The sequence below is a fragment of the Macaca thibetana genome, chromosome 2, assembly GCF_024542745.1.
Source record: "Macaca thibetana thibetana isolate TM-01 chromosome 2, ASM2454274v1, whole genome shotgun sequence".
Taxonomy (NCBI): Eukaryota; Metazoa; Chordata; class Mammalia; order Primates; family Cercopithecidae; genus Macaca; species Macaca thibetana.
This window is the reverse complement of record NC_065579.1, coordinates 83750966-83772789: the sequence shown is the minus strand read 5'-3', so window position 1 is coordinate 83772789 and position 21824 is coordinate 83750966. Positions and strand designations below refer to the sequence as shown.

General features: G+C 37.5%; 1 protein-coding gene across 11 annotated transcripts in view; it reads left to right on the top strand.

Moving 5' to 3' along the window:
* The window catches only part of PEX5L (peroxisomal biogenesis factor 5 like), a 244140-nt gene that overhangs the window by 49457 nt on the left and 172859 nt on the right, over positions 1-21824 (top strand). For 3 of the 11 annotated variants that reach the window (XM_050780125.1, XM_050780120.1, XM_050780119.1), the window contains exon 2: positions 10355-10426. The exons of 3 other annotated variants lie outside the window; for them this stretch is intronic. In XM_050780125.1, the coding sequence (XP_050636082.1) occupies positions 10355-10426 (72 nt within the window). Of the gene's footprint in view, positions 1-6964; positions 8871-10354; positions 10427-21824 lie in introns of those variants that run through there. 5 more of the 11 variants (XM_050780122.1, XM_050780118.1, XM_050780126.1 and 2 more) reach the window with 5 other exon arrangements.

Here is a 21824-nt window from a genome sequence, read left to right as displayed (position 1 = left end):
TTACAGAATGGAAAAATATGTATCCTTCACTAAGCACAATATTTTTTCCTGTTAGCCAAAGGTTTTTTTTCTCTCTTTCTCTCATTGTTTCATTGAATATTTTTAAAAATTATTTTTCATATTACTAAGTTAAGTGTCTAGGATGTGTCTGTTGTAGGCTCATACTCTGCTAATTTAATTCTTGACTACAGAAAAATATAGATGCTTTTGTCACCTAGAGAAGCTGGTGTTGAAAAAGTAATCTCATAATATACCAACTGATGAATGAAGCATGTCATTATAAAATTGGTGTGTGATCAGCTATCTCTGTCAACCAGTGTCTAAACAGGCTCCAGGCTGTCATGCACTGACCATTTCAATGGCTCTCAACTTCTCTCCTTGACTACAGCCGTCCTTCCTCCAATCCATTCCTCACCCCTTAGCCAGAGTGGGCTTCTTACAGCCCATATCTGATAATGTCACTCTCTTGCTTAAAACCCCGCAATGGCTCTACGTTGCTCTTAACATAAAGAACAAACACCTTCATGTGATTTTCAAGACTTGGCCTTCCTCTCCAGCCTCATCTGGCATCAACCCCCACAACCCTGGGCAACTCTGTCCCAGCCACCCCATCCTCCTCATCAGCAGTAATATTTTTTATATCAAGCAAGGCATTAGTTGGTGTTTGTGATAAAGTGGTGAATATGATTTGGATGTGGCTGTACATCCTTGAGACTCTGCTGTTTTAATTTTTTTAGAAAGAGTCTCACTCTGTTGCCGAGGCTAGAGTACAGTGGTGCGCTCTTGGCTCACTGCAACCTCCACCTCTGGGGTTCAAGCAGTTATCCTGCCTCAGTCTCCTGAGTAGCTGCGATTACAGGTGCCCACCACTAGGCCTGGCTAATTTTTGTATTTTTAGTAGAGACAGGGTTTCACCATGTTGGCCAGGCTGGTCTCAAACTCCTTACCTCGGGCAATCTGCCCACCTTGGCCTCCCAAAGTGCTGGGATTACAGGTATGACCCACCGCTCCCGGCCAACTCTGCTGTTTTAATTTCTTAACTGATTGTCACATTTCCAGTGGATGAACCACCTGTCTGTGGCCCCAGATCTTTCTTGTTCCTACATATCTTGTAGCTTAGAAGAGTATAGAATTCTTTATTCATGAAGAATATGGATAGGAGCCTCAGGCATGCCTACCCTCTAGAAATTGTCACGTCTTATCTGTAATGTTGTTATAGTGAATAGATAAGCCATTGGAGAAAAAGGGTGAGCAAAAGAAGCCATAAGGAAACTGATCGAGAAATGACAAGAACTGTGATGTTAACTTAGGATGCCTGCAGTTATCAAGGCCATGGAAGAGAATCTAGGGGTGAGAGGAATGAGTTATACCTCCAGGAAGTGTTTGCACTCTGAGGAACAGGAAAGATTTATCCTAAGCTGTCATGACTGTGTATAGATCCGTATAAAATCTAAAAAATAATAATAATAACCCTCAAAAGTCATTTGAGCCATAATAGAAATGCTGATTATAAGTCATTCAGTCACATACCTATAGCTTAAAAATAAATAACTTTCTGCATGAATTTTATGGCTGAAGCACAAATGTTGGATTGATTCTTGTCAGAAACAAAATTTCATAGGCAAATTTTCCTCAAGCATGTGTCAGAGTGTCCAAAAAAATATGCTGGTCTAGAGAAGGTATGAACATTGAGGGAAAATATAGTTAGGATACAGAATGCCTATAGAAGCAGCTGGGTTTTTTCTTTCTTCTTTATTAAAGAGATCACATTTTAGTTTGCAAGGTCATAAAATCATGACGTCCAGATCAGTTGTTAAAAGGAAGTCAATGGCAGGTGTGGGATGCCAGGTGTGCTGGCTGCCAGTGAGAAGGAAGAGGAGTCGCTGGAAAAGCCAATGATAAGTACACCTGTGTTTGAGATTGCTGTAACAAGGTTTCATCCCCATCTAATAGGGTCAATGCATACGAAAATAAAAAATAATGTCAGCGGGGATCAGAAGCAGAACATTAAGCGGTAGATTTTCACTTAAAATAGATTATTTGTTATTTTTATCAGACTGCAGAGAATACACAATTTACCCTTTTCCTGTTGGGGATGGGAGAGATTATTGTAGGATAGAAGTGTTCCCTTGCCACTGGGATCCAAGATAATAAGTCAATTCTCTCAGAATCTGTACCATCTTACACCAACAACCATTCCAGTCCTGTTGTGTGGGGAATGACAGGGTTAAAACCACCAAAAAGGAGTGCTTGCTAGTTTCATCTTGTTTTGGAAACAGCACCCAAACTGCATAATGCCAAGAGATTATTATATTAAAATATATAATTTTTCAATCATCATTATCTTTCGCCCACAGAAAACAATTTTTACATATTAGTCACTGCATCCTATGATGACATTCATAGCTCTAGAGACAAGTGTATAGGGAATGAGACAAGAACATGCCAGCTGAAAGAAAAACTGGACTCAATTTTCTGTTTAAAAGAATATTATCTTTGTTTGTTTGTTTTTTTCAATTTGAATTTGGTTTCGAGGGTGAAGGAGGATTAAAATGAATTTACTTATTGTCCTCCAAGTAGTGTGGAACATTGCTGAATCTGACATAATTGAAATTTCAAGTTGAATTTTTGTTTTCTGCCTACTTGATCTCAATATGCCAGCCCAGTACTGTCCCTTAAAGCAAATGTAAGCCCTCTGATAAGTCACTTGCCACTTTTGTTGCAGGTACCAGAGGTGAATACGTACTATATAGCCCAGAGTATAGTGAGGTTGTTTGCTGTTTTTCATAAATGCAGGAGACATTGATGATCAAAGGACATAAAATTGAGGACGTGGTAATTAACATCATCTTGAATTGCCTATCATTCCATGGATTCATCCCAGAAATTTGAGTTGTTTGATCACTAGCTTTTGACTGAGAGCTATAAAAATCCCAACCCTTTGATCAGAAATCGTTCCTCCGGATCCTAGTGATAGGACCTACACAATACTTAATGGTGGGAATGTAGTTCACTGATTTGCTTTCCAAATAAAGGCAAAGATTTCCAGTAAAACAACTTCTAAACTTTAGTGCTCTGATCTTGGAAGCTTTTTGAAACAATAGTCTTGCTTTTCTGAGTTTTTAAAAGTAAATTAGATAAAATAAAACTTGAAGGAAAGAATACATAGAAATGTGATAGTGTATATACTTTAAAAATATATCAAGTGGATGAAAAATTCGGGGGAAAAGCAAGTATAATAAAAGTTAGTAGAATCTAGGTAGTTGAGTACACAGGGTCTCTCTAAAAATTATTTTAACTTTGCAGTGTGTTTGAAACTTTCATGATAAAATACTAGAAAAGATATATTAAATGTACATACCTAAAGTTGAATTTGTATATTTAAGAAAATGTCACTGGACAATGATGTAAGATTGTGTAATCTTAATAGATATTTATGTTGGAACATTCTTACTTTTTGAAATCTTGGAAAATGGAAAATATTTTCAAGATGCTTTATAAACTCTTCAGGCTATTAATGTACAGACCAAAAGCCACCCTAAAGGTAGAAAAACCAGCATTAAGAGGGAACTGCCAGGCTGTAGTATTGTGATTTCCTGCCATCTTATTATCCAACTAGTTAGTAACTGGAATATCTATTTTCCAATTAGATTTAACCTTAAAATCCAAAAAATTACTAAATGTCTGGGCTTATGCATATAGCAAAACACAGTTTAAAATGCTGCAACATACTTGTCCTTATATTTCTTTTCTCACCCAACAACATACATTCAGGACTGAGTCTGATTGCCATATGTTTTGTTTGCCCATGCTTGACCCAAAACTAAAACAGGGTACTCTGTGGCCACTCTCTTTTACCGTAACATGATCACAGTTAGAGAGGGGAAAAAAAGCCCATGCGTGTCTTTTAAAAAGACAAGACAAAAATTGTTCTTTAAAAAATGCCAGACTTAACCAGCCCCTCTGTAGATGATTCTCTGTAAAAATAATAATTTCCCTTCAGAAAGTTGATCTCACCCATACCTAAGAAAAATTAAAAATCTGAAAATTGCACTTTTAATTGGTAAGGCAATTACTCTCTATTCAAAAGTCATATTCGAGCTTACGTCCTTGAAAGGCGAACACTCTCAAGCTCTACTTCCAGGCCTTTTGGGAAAAATTTATCCTTTTTCCTCACTTCCTGTTTTCTCTCTTCATTGCCTTTTTGGCTCCCACAGCAAGGCGTTTGTGGCTGTGTTGGCACTGTGGATATTTTTAAGAAGAAAGGACATGGAACCAAAATATTGTCAAAGAACTGAGAAGCTTAGTATTATAAGGGAGAGTCAAGCTTAGTATTATAAGGGAAAGGGGCATATTAACTGCAATAAACAAAGCATTCAGTTCACCATTTACCACGCTTACCGCAAGGGGCACAAGCAAAAACTGCAACATGTATCTCTACGTGTAAAAATTCATTCCCAGGAACATCATAAAGGAAGGGTAAAGTCCTGGCCCCATCGTTTTTACTGCAAAGAAGTCTTTAAATGAGTATTTTCTGTGGCAATTTTATGGATCTCTCAAGATATCACATTTTGTTTACTTTTTTTAATTATAAAAAAATTCATTCTTATTTCAAAAAGCACTCCCAAGTGTAAAGAGAAAAGCATAGATCATGCACAGCCTCATCTCCAAGAGAAAAAGACTTTTAGTATTTGGTATATATCCTTCAATATTTTTTCTTACAAATTTACAGCACACAATTGTATTAATAAATTTTAAAAGAGAACCAGTTTCTTTCCAAAGGATAGTTGCTGTTACTTTCTTGCTTCATGAATTATCCCCATTCATTCTCTGGTATCTATATTTTCACTTTTTTTTTCTCCTAGTTCCTTCTTCTTGAATTATAAACATGATCAATATCTTTACATAAGGGAAGGAGGAAACAGTTATACATTTCCCAGTATTCTTTCCACATACTTTCTATCTTTTAGCTATCATTCTTACTCCTGCTTTCCATTTCCATTCAAGATTTCCTGGCTGGCTGTGGTGGTTCACACCTGTAATCCCAGCACTTTGGGAGGCTGAGGTGGGTGGATCATCTGATGTCAGGAGTTTGAGACCATCCTGGCCAACATGGCTAAACCCCATCTCTACTAAAAATACAAAACATTAGCCAGGCGTGGTGTCACATGCCTGTAATCCCAGCTACTAGGGAGGCTGAGGCAGGAGAATCGCTTGAACCCAGGAGGCGGAAGTTGCAGTGAGCCGAGATCATGCCACTGCACTCCAGCCTGGGCGACAGAGCAAGACTCCTTCCCCACACACCACCCCCTCCAAAAAAAAAAAGAAAAGAAAGATTTCCTAAAGAAAGATAAGCCTTTTCTCACTATCCTCCTACCCTCACCACCAATGTATTCAATAATTTACTCTAACGTGGCTTCCATCTTCACCACTTCTGTTCCTGAAGTCATTAATGACTTCCAAAATGCCAAATACATTGAAACTTTGTAGTTCATATCCTTATTTAACCTCTCATCAGCATCCGACACTATCAGAACTCTGTTTCCTTTGACTATGTTCTACCAATTCGCCACCTGCACCGTGACCACTCCTCTTCCTCATCATTTACTGAGTTCTTTCCTTTTGCCTTAGTCCTCATCTCTTCCTTCTCTGTGTTTTCTTCTTTGGTGAGCTTATCCACTCCTGCAATTTCAATCATCCCTAGTGATCTTTACGCACTACCCTTATCTCTCTTCTCAGATACAGACACCTACATCCAAATGGGTGACTGGATCTTTCCACTGGGATGAACTTTCCAAAGACACCACAAACTCAGCAAGTATCTTTTCAGCACATTTTCTTCTTTTTCAACTCTTCTCCTTCTCATTGACACTCAAAACAGAGATTAGATCAAAGTCTTCAAGGAAAAGCAGATATGAGGAAATCACCTTTTAGGACAGGGAAAATCTGAGCAATTTTGCAGCTGTGGGAAGGAAGGTGGTAGAGAAAAGACTGAAGACAGGCAAAAAAGAGGATAGGAACTGAGTCCTGACAACCATGAAGAAAACAGTAAGAAGGTCTTTTCTTCTTGTAGCTATATTTTATATTGTGTATGTGACATGTGCTTTAATAAATTCATGTCTACTATGTATCATTCATAGCAGCATTGATTTTTAAAAATTTGAATTATTTACATGCAAACCTTTATATTTATTTTGACATCTGTAGTTAGGCAAAAATTGCAATTAGGGCTAATTTGTACAATTAGCTAAATCGAGTGTTCCTTTTCCCTTTCAAAATGTTCTTTATATATTCCATTCCTAATGAGTATGAAGAATCCTTTTAATTCAATTCATACACAACTAGTATTTTTCAATTAAAACCCTTACTTTTAAGAAATTAATATCCTGCAATGAACAGGAGTTACTTCATTTTTCAGATCTCTAGCCTGTCAGATTTCATGGTTGTGTTACTTACTTGCAAAATGTTCCTATATGATACATTCCACATCTGTGGCCATTATATTGTTTTTCTTTTTTTAATTTTTCTTTATTTTAGAGACAGGGTCTCACTCTGTCACCCAGGCTGGAGTGCAATAGTGCATTCATAGCTTACTTCAGCCTCAAACACCTGCACCCAAGCGATCCTCCCCGTCAGCCTCCTGAGTAGCTGGGTCTACAGGCACATGTCACCATGTCCAGCTAATTTTTTTTTTTTTCTTTTTGAGACGGAGTCTCCCTCTGTCACCCAGGCTGGAGTGCAGTGAAGTGATCTTGGCTCACTGCAAGCTCTGCCTCCTGGGTTCACGCCATTTTCCTGCCTCAGCCTCCTGAGTAGCTGGGACTACAGGCACCCGCCACCATGCCCGGCTAATTTTTTGTATTTTTTATTTTTAGTAGAGATGGGGTTTCACTGTGGTCTCGATCTCCTGACCCTCGTGATCCACCTGCCTCAGCCTCCCAAAGTGCTGGGATTACAGGTGTGAGCCACCACACCTGGCCACTAATTTTTTATGGAGACAAGGTTTTGCTGTGTTGCACAGGCTAGTCTTGGACTTCTGGCCTCAAGTGATCCTCCTGCCTCAACCTCCCAAAGTGCTGGGATTACAGGCTTAAGCCACCACACCTGGCCTATATTTTTCTATAGATGTTCCAAGTTTAATGCAAGTTTATTTAATTAAAGTAAACAAACTCATCTTTCTGTTTTACCTTTGTGGAGGAGAGAACAAAGGGGTAGGAAACAGGAGGTAGGGTTAAGGAGAGATGGTGGAAGTCTGTAGAGAGGAAAGATTACCAGTTAGGCTCAATGTTCTTAAGAAAGTAACCCATATAATGCAAAGTATCAAAAAAGTTATCAGCATTAACGAAGAACTAACAAAGATACGTCTCCTGCAGGTCAGAAAGGATTCAGAAAGGTGTGGAAAGATGGGAGATACTGTGTTTGGGGTTTCAGAGATTGGACACGTTATCCTGAGCTGAAAGCTTCTTATGGGGGTGAGGCACCGTCAGCAAAGAAATACTATTTCCTTTCCCTCTTTCCTTACCTTTCCTGCCTTGGGTCCTTACCATTTTAGCTCCACTGCACTAATGCTCCCTCCTTGGCTACACCTAGGGCAACGGTGCACAAAGTCGGCCATAAATGGGCAGCATGCTAAGGCCGGGTAGACAGGGGCCTAACCTTACTGCCTCAGTGGAAATCCTCAGCTCCAGTGTCTTGCCACTGAAGGTGGGAGGAGCACAGGAAGTGATTGCCCTGTGGCTTCTCCTCCCACAGAAGCCCTGCCCCCTCACACTTGGGCGGTGGAGAGATTAGCTTTCTATTTCCTTCTAGTTCAGTCCTTTGGCTACTGTGAAAGACCACACAGAAGCTGTGGACTTGCTTTTTTGTGCTTGACAAAAGTGCATAGATAGAAGACAGGGATTCCCGGCTGGGAGGAGGGAGGAGAGCTGAAGATCCCTGCCTGGGCTGGCTGAGCTAAGCAGTCAAAGTGGGAAGCTGAGTGCTTGAAAGAGGATTATGCTCGCACTAGAAATAAGCAGTAAGTGAGTGAATACCATTATGGCTTAGAAAAGGATTAATCCTCCCGGGGTTATGGGGTGAACTAGAAAATATTGCTTAATTCTAGAGTCAAACTGTAAGGCTTTGGCTTTGTGTACTGTTGTGTGCTGTTTGGAGACTAGAGGTTTAAGTACAAAACCAGAGCTCTAAATGCCTCCTCCCACTCTTGGAAAATGCCAGCTTCTATTTAGATTAGTTGGGGGACATAATTTCCTTCCCTGAACTAGCCTCTTCCAGGGAAAATTTACTACTAAATTAGATAAGGAGTTGAGATTGGAGAGGCAGAATTTGGTATTTGCAGAAATTGCAGTTTCGAATGATGTTCTGTGAGTGCTGACATTCTGTTAGCAGTGATTGTCAAGAAAGTTTAGAATAGGAGATTAAAAAGGGGAAATCAAGAGCTTTTATGATGAGGAGGCTGAAGAGTCCATATGCAGAGAAGTAAATTAAAAAATTATATAATTTAAAATAGGTGGATTTTTTAAAACATTAAATGGGAACAACAGTCAAAGAGTATAGAAGTGCATGGATAAAAATTAGTTAGAAAAAGAAATTTTCACTTCAGTGACTTTTTTGTGCTAGCCAAAAATTTCACAATGTTTACAAAGTCAAGACAATGATTCAGGAATACTTCAATTATTGTTGTACATTATTAATGCTGTTGCTGGGCAAGATCTGTGGTTCTCTGGTCAGCAAGTTCTGGCAAGGAAGCCACTGCCACTGGCACAAAGAATTCTGGGATGTCTGACAGTGAAATGGATGGAAGAACCCACATTCCATCTCTACTTAATGTCCTTTTGTCCAGAAACCGGGTCATGCAAATGAGCTACTTGGTACGTATACAGATCAATATTTGGAAAGGCATTTCTAAGTGTTTTGCATTAGAGGCTCTCTAGACAATATCTTATGGCAACCAGTGAACAAAAAGAATACAAAAGCAAAGTGATAGGAAGGAAGTTGCTGAAACCAACCCTGTTCTTTTTGTTTTCCATCAATCTTGAAATGGAACCTCAAATGAGGACAAGAATAAAATAGGGAGAAATGCTGTGGCCATCTGTTCTGTTCTGAGTGGCTAAGTTCATTAATATATAAATGAGAATTTGGGTTTTATTTATGCATCCTAATACTTGGAAGACTCAGAAATGTCTTTATTACAGTAAAAAGAAAATCCCACAAAAATTGGAGGTATGTTTTTGTGGAAAAAAAAATGCGTAATTCTGGTTTTTGAATGTTATGGGGAAAAACTAAGAATTGTGCTCACATTGTGAAGATTTATATCATGTTCACTGATGGATATATCTCATCCCCCAATGAGATGAGGACCCTAATATGACACAGTAGATGCAAACATAAGCTTTTTAATTCCCTTAATTCAAGTTGATGTTGATTAATAACTAAAGCAAGAATCTTTAAAATAAATAAATAACCTTGAACTACAGCTGACTATGTAGTGGTTTTTATTTTTCATTTGTTACTGGTGTGAAGACACAACATGACATTTCTAGTATTCTCATCAACCGTTGCGTTGGGAGAAAAAAAGGCTCAGACATATTATCTTTCCCCTGTAGCACAAGTGTAAAATGATTGTCATTATCTATGTCCTTTTCTAACTTTAGAATTTGTAGATTTTGCTATGGAGGAAATAGATGGAGAGTGGTCTTTGGGTCAAAATAAATTATGACAAAATGCCAAAAAAGTGCATTTAAATGAACTCTTAAAATAGTCTGTCCTCCAACTTTTCAAATACCTAATTTTGTAAATTATTTTATTTATCTCTTTACAATTATTTCTGAGTTGGGTTTTCCAATGTTAGTATTCATCTGACTTGCAAGCAAATGTTGAAAATCTGAAGATTCATTATCTGAGTTGCATAATACTTCTATTATTCTTAAACAATATGTAAGACATTAAAACAAAACATTGAATAGTTGGAAGTCTTGAGTATAAAACTAAATTAATTTCCAATCTTTAAGAAAAATGTGCTAGGATTCTTCAAAGAATTGCTTATTTATCTCAAAGTGTTAAAGAATCTTTTCTGATACTACAGGACTAAAAAGAGAAGCATAAGAATATTGAGAAAAAGATTAAAAGTATAAGTTGGATAGTGGAGGCTAAGCAGATATTGTTGATGAATAATGATAAGACAGCAGTTTGACTATAAAAACATTTGCTGTTGTACATGAGCGATTTGTATAAAGAATGATGCATTATGACTGGTGAACAAGGCTAAGACTTTTATCTTTAAAAGTATTAAGTAGGAATTAAGATTGTTAATGGATAGAAACTAAATGATCATTTAAAATTATTCTTTCACAAGAAAAGTAAAGAACAAGGATATGGAAAACTAAGCAGCGATGAAGACCTCGAAATAATTGTTGATCAAAAGCAGGTAAGTGAATACTTACATACATTTTCTACTGTTATACTGTATATTTTGATGACTAAAGCCTTTTGAGTGTTCAGCCCTTCTCTGGCAGCTGTGTTAGCCTGTCTGGCTAAAGCCTGCATAACAAGATTTTGAGAGCAGCTAAGCCGCCCCATACGATGCCTCTGATCCACTGACTTTTGCCTGATGCCAGCATGCATATGTATGAATGATGGAAATAAAGCTAGAGTAAGAGAACTTTTGGAAAATTAAAGGGATCACTTAATAAAATGAGTCAAAACAACAATGATAATTTGCTTGGGAAAAAGATAATAACAATAAAATATATCATCTTGAAAATGAGAAACACTGCCATTAGTCTATCTTGTGAAACAATTAATTATAATTTAGAGAGAGAAAAAAACTGAGAACTTTAAGGCATATATATTGCCCAATTTAATTTTCCATATTGTCTGCAATATACATAAAGATGATTCTGAAAACAAAAAGAAGAGGCTATTAATAAAATCTGTAGTACCACCTGTAATTTGAGAAACCTCTAGCTTGGATGTTATATGGGCCTATAAGGTGAAATGAAAACTGCTTAATAGAGCATGAACAATGACATACCAGGTAATGGAAGGTTTCCAGCCCATGCCACTGAATTGGCACTAGCCCTTAACATCTCTGTTAATTATCAATAAGACAAGATAACTGCACATCTATTTAATGCATAAGTGGCACAGCCTCTGAGAGCGATGCAAAAGCTATAGACAGAGAAATAATTCAAAGAGATCTGAATAGATTAAGAGATTAGAAAGAAAGCAGTCAGTAATTTACAGACAGGCATCTGAATTTGCTCAGTTTCCTGATCATACGGTTTGTTTTGCATCATAACAATTGCATTCAGGGAGCTATTGTACATATTTCTGAAAAAAGGAAAAATGACCATCAGAAGGTATCAACCAGAAATAATTGACTTAGAGACTTGTTTGTTAGGCTTGGAATAACTGAGGTAACTGAGATGGTCTTCTGGAAAAACTTGCCGAAACATCTCTCCACCGAGGTGCAGAATATATTGATTTTACAGCACTCACTCAAAATGCTTCCGAGTTTTTCTCGTTATTGCCCTCCTGCTCCTGTGTAGAACAGGGTAGGGGATGTGTGGAGTGCCATGTTATCAGTTAAGTTAATAAGGTGAGTGGAGCTGTAGCCCATGTGCTCTACTGGGCTATTAACTGTTACTTTATGCCAGATTAATTACTTAGGGCATGCAATCTATGTCTGATCCCACCCATAGACTGGGATTCTGATCAAAGGACTGGACCCACCTGGCAAATGAACTAGTAAAATAAACCTGGGTATATTATGAGAATACATATATGTATACATTTCTCTAATAAAATGAAAAATTAGTTATTTTCTTTCTTAATCATATAGAAGTTAAATTCTTATTTTTTCCTTCTTCTTTGCTATCTTCCTACCCCAAAGCTTTTCTTTTCTTTCCTTCTTTTTTGCCTAAATCTTTGTGTTTTAACTGAGTTTTGGTGTTCAGAAAACTACAAAGTTATATTTTGAGATCCTTGTGGTGAAAAGCCAAAGGAAGCCATGTTCTTTTTTCTCATGATCCTTTGACAAAATTTCTATTGTTGTGACTAAACACATTTTACTAATTGTTAAGGAATCTTAAAGAAAAGAGAGAAAAAAGAAGAGAACAAAACCTTCCTGCTTCTTCAGAAAATAGCACTTTTATTACCTGGATCAAATGAGGGTGGATTCAATTTTCTCAGAGTCACTGTTTGCCTCTGTAGTTATCACATTTCTTCCAGTGCCATTGCACAAGTTGGTACTATTTGGCAGTGACTCAGCTTTGCTGAGTTATTCATGTCAAAACATGTTTCAAAAGATGAGTAATTATGAATATGAGTTGGCTTTGGTGTTTGCTGTTGGCAGAAAGAGTAGGCCTTCTTTTTTTGAGAGATTTATTTGGTGTTGATGTTGTGAGCAAATCCTAGGTTGAAACAACGACAGTGATGATATCTCAAAGTAAAATATTTGGGGAAACACTGTAATTAGTCTTTATAAAGCTATAAGAAATTATCTCAAAGTTTAAGAGGTCAACAAATTAAGCATGTGTGTATGTATATGTACATTTGTTTTTCAGAAATTGAATATTGCTCCATCTCATAGATATGAGTTATACATATATGATGACATTATACATATATATGTATTTTATATGTATAATAAAATTACAACTCTATAGCATTATGGAGGAATCTTTATGTTCAGTTTATTCTTCCTATATCTTTTCAAAAACATGGTAGAAATATGTTATAGTCAATCTTCATATAACTGCAGGTAGCTTTTTCAGTAAGCAGTGCCAAAAGAAAATCTAAAGAGAATAAATAAAATAATTGGAGTTCTGCAATGGGCAGAAGTCTCCTAATTTCTTTAAATCCGTCATTCAGAAGCTGTCACTCTACACATGCTGTGTAAGCTATATGCCATTTTATCAGTCATATGATTTGCAAATCTTGTACTTCCACGGAAAGCCCACAGTCTTGCTTATATAAGCAAATTAATAACAGAAGCAGCACCGTGTATGTGGATTTTGTTTTTCCTGGCTGCCTTCACTCAAGGAGGTAAAAGATGATTTCTGTGTTATTTCAACATGGAAAAAAAAAAGTGTATTTTGGAAATGTGTAAGGTTCTATTCTTTAAAGACAATGTTGTTTTCCTCTCTTTGTGAAATTGTATTGACAAAATTTATTTGGGATATGTATAAAAACATTTCAGAGAACACTTAAGTGAGTGTCGATGTCCTATGGTAAAAGGTGCCATATGACACACACACACACACACACACACACACACACACACAGTCATTTAAATAGAAATGTATCACACTGGGGTCAGAGTCCCTATTTTCCACCAGAAGTCTCCAAGGTTTTCAAACTTTAAGCATAGAAGGTAATCAAAGGGAATGTATTGGATTAAAACCTTAATGCCTCCAAAACCCAAACATTTGCCATAAAAATATTATAACTAATTAGTAAATGCTATGTTTGGCTTTGTAAAAAAAATATTAAAAGACAAATTTTAAACATCTATTATGGCACATTTTTATTATTTGTGAAACTGTTCCTTCCTAAATGGAGGAAAGGAGGGTCTTGTTTAGGTTTCATGTACACATGAATTTCCTTCTGAAGTTACTGAGATTTCAGGTGTGGGAGTAGATAGTCAAGTGCCTTGACTTAAGGGATTAAAACCATTAACCACTTTGAGTCAATTCATTCTATTATAAATTACTATTTTTAGTTACAGCCAACTTAAGGTTTATGATAAGCTGGAGCTAGATAACAATTTTTAAAAATGTTTTCAAATTCCAAGTAGACTTAAAGGAGGTAACAAAGACTAATAAATTTATAGACTATTTTGGTTATATGATGGATGCAGTTACAGGTTCATGTATTGTAAAAATGGGTTTAACAGCATGTTGTGGATTTACTTGGTTATAGGACTCAAAGTTGCAGTTGCATAACCCTTAGTGCAAGTAGGTTGGGAAATGTCAAATTTCAGCCAGTTACAGAGGGAACAAGTATATCCAGGTCAGAGCAATAGTTCTCAAGCTTTAGCTGCCTTAGCATCCCCAGGAGGGCTTGATATAACATAGATTACTGGGCCCCACCCCCGGGGTTTCTGATTCTGCAGGTCTGAGATGCATGCCGCCTGAGAATTTGCATTTCTAAGTAGTCAGCTACTGCTGCTGGTTCCAGACCACACTTTGTGAATCACTGGGTCAGAGAAAACAACTAACGCAGTTTTAAAAGAGGAAAAAAATATGTAATTTTTGATAAATTTAACATTCTTCAACCTGGCATTACCCAGGGATCTAAAAACTGGAATTCGTAAGCATTTAACGTAATAACAAGACCAGAAAACAAGAAAACCGCAGCCATTTACAACCAAAGGTACCTTTAAAGAACCAGGTTTACAGTCTGGCTAAATCCACATGGAAACCTGGTAATCTTGAACCTCTCTGAGCTCAGTTTTCTCATTTTCAAATAAGTTTTCTGATATTGTTTGTAAAATGATCCTCTGCTCTTCCCACCTCCTAGAGTTTCTCTGAGTTAAAATATGTAAAAGTGCTCTATAAAGTGTATATCATTTATGTCATTTTAATTAGCTAGGCGTCACCACTTCACTCCCCACCTCCCTTCATCCCCAATTTAGCAAACAGGAACTTTGAGATCCAGAAAGCTGAATGAAGTTGCCCAACTCCCTGGTTAGGTGCAGAGAGAGCCCTAGAGGCCAGCTCTCCATCCTGCCATCCAGTCCCATGCTCTTTCTGTCACCTCACATAGCTCTGTACCATTGCTCATTACTGATCATGCCAGAAATGGATTAAGAAACTGTTTTGTCTCAGTGCTCTAATTATATAAAATAACCGCCTACTAGAAAGTATCGTAAATGGTCAACATTTATTTATTTAACCCTCACAGGAATAAACTTCCCCACCAACACTCCTTAACTGTTTAATTCCGTCTTGAGCCCTATGGCTTTGTCAGGAGAAAAATGCCCCTTAAAGCAAGTGTAAATAAAACTAGAGCTAAAAGGTGGTTGTGAAAACCACTTGCCTTTCCTGTCACAACTTCCTCAAGGAGAACCTCTACCAGGCATGAGAAGGGTCCTGGGAAGAGACAACACACACTCAGCTTACAACCTTTTTGAGAGTCTCTTTTTCACCTTGTAAGGGAAGCCTGAGCAGAAAGCAATGGACACTAGAACTTCTGTGATCTTTTTCTAATGAAGAAGAAGAGATAAATGATAACCTCACCCTTGTGCCTCCAATAGCTCATAAGCATTCAAGTTGGATTGCAGTTCTGTCCTAGTGGTTGTTGTGAAAATGGATCCTCAAGAGAAAAATATAGGCCAATATGAAATTAAAATGGAAGAACAAGAAAAACAGATTAACAGAGAAGATACCCAGCTTATCTGGTACTAATAGATAGTGTGATCCTACCAACATCTAAGCAACTAACTTTGGTCTCAGACTCACAGACAGTAAAATGGACGAGGGTAATATGTGTTCCTGCCTTGTTGTGGTAGCCAGCCCCATCTGGTCAATGCTTTCTTGGTCATATCAATGTGGTGACTTAACTTAAATGTAATTCAGATCCCATTTACCCCTGAGGACACTTACAAAGTATGATATCCTATCTCTTGGTATTAGGTGTAACACCGTCCCTGGGTACCTTCTTAGAACTCTGTATTTGGTCAGAAGAACAGAAACCTCCTCTAGAGTTGCAGAAAGGAGACCACCTGCTCAGCCTGCAGATTCTGAAGCATGAAACTCTGAGACATCTGAAGGACAAAGCACATTATGCAGTTGTAGTTGCCTTAATTACACTCACAGCTGACATAGGCTCATTAGTGTTTCCCTCAGGAAAGATTGATCGATGAAAAATAATTGAATGAAAAGAAGCCAGATTTATTTGGGATGAGAGAGACTATTCAAATTTGCTGTCTATCTGAACTCAGCATTGGAGTAAACAAAGATTCACTGTTGCAGTCCAATCAATCCCATCTTGTCTGCAAACTATTTATCATCAATAAGTATTGTACATGGAAGGGGGAAATTTCTTCCATTAAGTTAAATAGAAAAGTTACTAGAGTGAAAGCATAATCACCCTGCATTTTATTCCTAAATATTCCCTATTTGTATCAAGTAATATAAAAACAATTCTGAGTTACTGATAATTTAGAGGGCAAAATTACAGTAATGCCAAGTATCTTACTTTGTATTTTCCTTGTAAACTCACGATGCTGAGTTTATTTTTTGGTTGGTTTGTTTAGCTTCATGCATTTCAATTTAGTGTACGGATTCTCCTAAGCATCAACGGACTCTAGGAAAAACACAAAGGGCAAGTCTAATATCCTTCATTTTAGAATCTTTACTTTAAAAATCCGATTGTTAAAGTCTGATGGTATAAAGCCAGAAAACACAGAGAGTCACGTATCATAGAGTGGCACAGAGGCTGGCAAGATAGCTGAAGAAAGAATCCATTGCCCTGGTTCCTAGTCTTGGCCCTGCCATTAATAAGCAGAAGATTTTGGAGTAAGTAGTTCAAGTTCTCTGAGTTTCCGTTTCTTCATCTGTACAATGTAATAATAACATCTGCTCAGATGACTGCTGTGAGGCTCAAACGGGGTGCTCCCTTGTGGAGCCATGTGTCCAGTTTGGCCTCCTTTGGTCAGTCCCAAGTCTAGAATCCAGAGCCACCACTCCTTTGTCTTGGGACTCTTTCCACTGTAACTCGTGCCTCCTGAATGATGAGTTGGAGATGGATATGGTATCATGACATTTTCACTTTGGTTATTTCCACTGGTTTACTATTAGACATTCTGCATGCCTTGCTTGGAACAGTATTAGATACTCTAGTCTAGCACATTTTCAGTGGTGCCAGCTCTTCTGCCAGGCCATGTGCTTGGCATTGTGAATATAACACAGAATGTGTGTGTGTCACTCTTACACAGTGGTTAAGAGCAGGGCCTTTACAGTCACAAATCTGAATGAAAACAGACTATGGCCATGTCGTAGCTATTTGGGAAAATTAACCAGCTCTCTGAGCCACAGGCTGCTCTGCTATAAAATGAGGAAAATATCTATTTCGTAAAGTTTTTGGGAGAAATAAATAAGTTCTTGTACATAAATGCCTAGCAAAGTACATGGCATATGGTAAGTGCTTTATAAATGGCAAGTGCTGAGGTGAAAGCATGGTGGTAGTTGATAGATAGTTAGACTAAATAGCTGTAAGATCCCCTTGGTATCTCATTGTGGTTTGGGTATGCATTTCTCTAGTGATTAGCGATGTGGAGCATTTTTTCATATGCTTGTTGACTGTGTGTATGTCTTCTTTTGAAAAGTGTCTATTCATGTCCTTTGCCCACTTTATAATGGAGTTGTTTGTTTTTTGTGAATCTGTTTAAGTGCCTTAAAGACTCTGGATATTAGACCTTCGTCAGATGCATAGTTTGTGAATACCTTCTCCCATTCTATGGTTGTCTGTTTTTTCTGTTGGCAGTTTCTTTTGCTGTGCAGAAGCTCTTTAATTTGGTGCCATTTGTCAACTTTTGTTTTTGTTGCAATTGCTTTTGGCATCTTCGTCATGAAATCTTTGCACAGTTCTATGTCCAGAATGGTATTTCCTAGGTTATCTTCCTGGATTTTTGCAAGATCATGTCCTTTGCAACAACATGGATGGAGCTGGAGGTCGTTTTACTAAGCAAACTAACACAGAAACAGAAAAGCAAATACCACATGTTCTCATTTATAAGTGGGAGCTAAACATCAGTTACATATGGACATTAAGATGGGAACAACAGACACCAGGGCCTACTTGAGGGTGGAGGGTGGGAGAAGGGTGAGGACCAAAAAACTGCCTATCAGGTAAATATGCTTATTATCTGGATAATGAGATAATCTGCGCAACATATCGCCATGACATGCAGTTTACCCATATAACAAATCTGTACATGTAGCCCTGAACCTAAAATAAGAGTTAAAAAAAAAAAAAAGAAAAAGATGTCATTGGAATTTTAGGATATTGATTTATAATGATTTTAAACAATAAAGTCTAGTCTGGGGTAATGGATGCAAATGCCTTTTCCAATCATCCAGGTCCAGAAATGAGGCTAGTAGACTGTGCATAAGAAACATAGGGAGTGAAGGCGTCAGTGGCTACTTGGTGGGAGCTGGACCCGGTAGAGGTGGCAGCACCTACCAGCTTCGGCTGATTGCCACCTTGTTGGGAATGGGCTCAGTCTCACCACACATATGAATTTTTCAAAAAAGGCATTAATCTTTTCTTTTTACATGTTTACAATCTTTTTCTTAATTTTAAATAGTATATAATCAGACAAAACAGTCTGAGTGTTTATATAGCCCATGGGGTCCAGTTTATGACTTACTATACTCATGAGTCTCTAAAATCCAAGAAGAGTCATATGTGCTCTCCTCTGTTTCTCTCCCATTTTACACTTTCCCCACTGAAAATTAAACTAACCTAGTTGTTGATCTGATTAAATTAATGGACATTAAGTTATAATTGACGCTGGCCTTACGTTCCTTGGGATATTGAAGTACCTCCAAAGAAAACTAGCCAATTTAAAATGTAAAAAATTCCCATTTGATAAAATGAGTAGGGCAGTTATTTATGAGGAGGAAGTATTGCTGATGTTTCTACCTATGCAGGACTGTGTTTACTGTCTTCTGCTTTTGCCAGGCTAGCCATCTCTGTGAGTAAATAAGGTTCCAGCATTGTTCACCAGCAAGCACACACCTAGCTCTCCTCTACCAGTCCATCTTCCCCAATTTTCCAAGCAGTAATGCAACTAACTCACAGGGCTCAGTTAAAAACTGTAATCACCAAGAGAGACATCATGAGTCACCATCTCAAGTTCAACAAATATCTGAAATGCTATTAGGTATCTTTACTTTAAGATATTAATATACAGCCTATGTTCATTACATGCAGCATAAAAGAAAAATACTAGACTTTCAAGCTGGAAAAATGTATCGCTGTTAAGTCATTTTCAAATAGCCCATGTTTTCCTTCTTTTTAATCTAATAGAGAGAAGTGCTGGCACAATGTTTAGTCAGTGAGAAAACAAATGCATAATTGAAATGACATGAGGTGACATGTTGAGTGTAAAAATGATGTGATATATGAAAGTAACAGTCAGAGACAGTAGTACTTAAAATTAGACTCAGCCATTTGGTATAGAACTTGAAAAGAAACCTATTCAGCCTTTTATTGTGGAAGGAGTGTTGCAGTACTTATTTATTTTGGCTGTTGATTTTTAAGTAGGTTCATCTGATCAAAATGAGAACTGTAAATATTAGATCTGGAAGGAATTTCAGAAGATACTCTAATCCAGTGGATTAAAAAGTTAAAAATTCCATCCCGTGGAACCCATTTCTAGTCACCTTAATAGGGGAAGGAGTGTGTATGTATATGATAAGAGTGCTTAAGGAGCATTTTAGGTGTACAGCTAAACTTTGATGAAAAGATGTTCTACGAAGCATAATCATATTGGTTCTGTTATAATCAAAATCAGTTAAGCAAGTCTTGGAATAAAAAGGTAACTTGACTGCGTTCACCAGTTTGCTTCACATCACAGGCAATATTTAAACTTGGGTCTGCAGCCTTTAGTCTTGAGTTCATTCATCCACTCCTATAACTGCCTTTCTAAATTATGATGCTTCCTTTCCTTTCTTCCAAGTGTACCACGTTGGTAAGATAAGCATAGTAATCAAACCAGAATATTCATTTGAGAAAAGTGTGTATTTCAAGTGCACAGCTAAAAGTCGATCTGTCTGACAGATTTTTATAAAAAGATGTTTATATTAGATACTTCCTAACTCTTCTTAAAATGGTTCTCACAAACTTTGTGACATCTTCCCAGTATCCATCAGGATACAGATTTTAAAGATTTTTAAAGTGAACTTTGAAATCTCCTAAACTACCCTGGGATTAACAAAGTGTTTCCTCCATGTTGACACAGATGGTTTTTCTACAGCTCATCTCTCAGGGCCTCTCCACCTGGTTCAGTTTATCATCTCCCCCTCAACTGGCCATGGAGATTGTGAACCGTATCCACAGTTCAGCTTCCAGGCCCATCCGTTTTGAAGTCAGCTGCCAGTGCTTTTGTCTAATGAACCCTGCAGGTGAACTCGGTGGTTACTGATTGAATCAGCATCTATTGTCAGAAGGGCTTTGGAAACCAGTTGTGAGCGGAAATATTCGTACCTCCATGATTTATATTATAAATTCAATTTTATCACTTATAATAATAAAAATGACAAAGGATCAGGAAGCCCATACAAAAATGTTCTTCTTATTTTCATATGTAAACAACAGGGAGAGTTTAGAGGTAAAGTTCCCTTTTTCTCTTCTGACTTTGGACTGAGATGCTCATGCTCTGCCATTGCCCCGACCTTGTCATTCTGTGGCTACGCTTTCACTTCTCTCCCATCCAGACTTTGCAGTGAGTGTTTTTTCTTCTCTCCTCAGCACCACTCTCTGATCCCTGCCTCTGGAATGTGTCTTTTATTCTGACTCTGCATATATAAGGTTTGACAGAAATGCAGTTCTTGCAAACCTGTTTTTTTTAATGCTCCATTGCTTTCTTCCTTTTCTCCAAAACAACTCTATAATTCTGTCATTTCCATTTTTGGTTTAATTTTTCACATGGTTTACCCCCAGTTGGAATGGGTACCACTTCCTTCCTGTCTTGTGATCTAGGAAACACACACACACACACACACACACACACACGTGATCATTCAGTACAATTGTTATTTATTCCTCATCGTATTTTTTGGCCAAATGATCTCATTCTTGAAATATATGAATAAGTGACTTATTAAAGAAATGGTGAGAGAATGTACCATCCAGGCTTTGTGCTGGATGTTCTGAATAGAAAAAACATTCATTCATCACTTTGTTTTTTAACAAAATTATCTCATTTGGATAATTTGTGAATAATTAATTAATTTTCTTGTAGAAAAACACTAAGCATAGAAGTTGTTTTCTTCTAGTCAAGGGTTGTTCAATCATCACTTCCCTGCATTCTCAGCTTCTCTCTTTAAACCTTAAATGTGTCCCCAAAATTGACACATAAAATTTTATGAACTATGGGAGTAGTCCCTGAAAAAAATGAGTTATGTTGCATAAGTTGATGGATTTCATTAATCAAACCATTTACTACAAGATAAAACAAATTGAGCTCATAAACAGGTTAGATACTGTTAAATTTTTAAGCTAAAAACTTTGTAAATTCTGCATTTTTTAAAAAAAGGAAGTAACTTGTTTTTGTCTAGATGAATGAGCAATTTTATTTTTGCATCCAGACTCCAAGGAACTTGATTTAAAAATCATACCCTTTGGTCAGGACTTTTATGAACAACAGTAGCAATGCCCCATGGACCCCAACACTGCTTGGCTTACTGGTGAGCACCCAATACATAGTGAGGTGAGAGAACTAATGTTTCCCACTGTCTCCCAAATAAAATGCAAACTCCTCCATTGGGCTTACAGGCTGTTCATTGTCATCCAGCCCCTAACTGCCTCTTCGTGCTTTTCTAATGTCCCCTCGACTTCATGCCCCATTCATACGGAACACCTTGAAGCATCGAGTGTTTGATATTCTTCCTCCCTTCACCTTTGCTCTTGCTCTTCCTTCTGCCTATATGTAAGAATATAACATACATCACAAATATTTTGACATATCTAATAGAAGTAGAGGATATAGATTGCAAGGCAGAAGGCCTCCTTATAGTTCTGACCAAGTCTGGCCCCTTGGAGAATCCAAATGGTGAGAGAACAAAGAGGGAAAGAGCAAGTCCCCCTAGGTT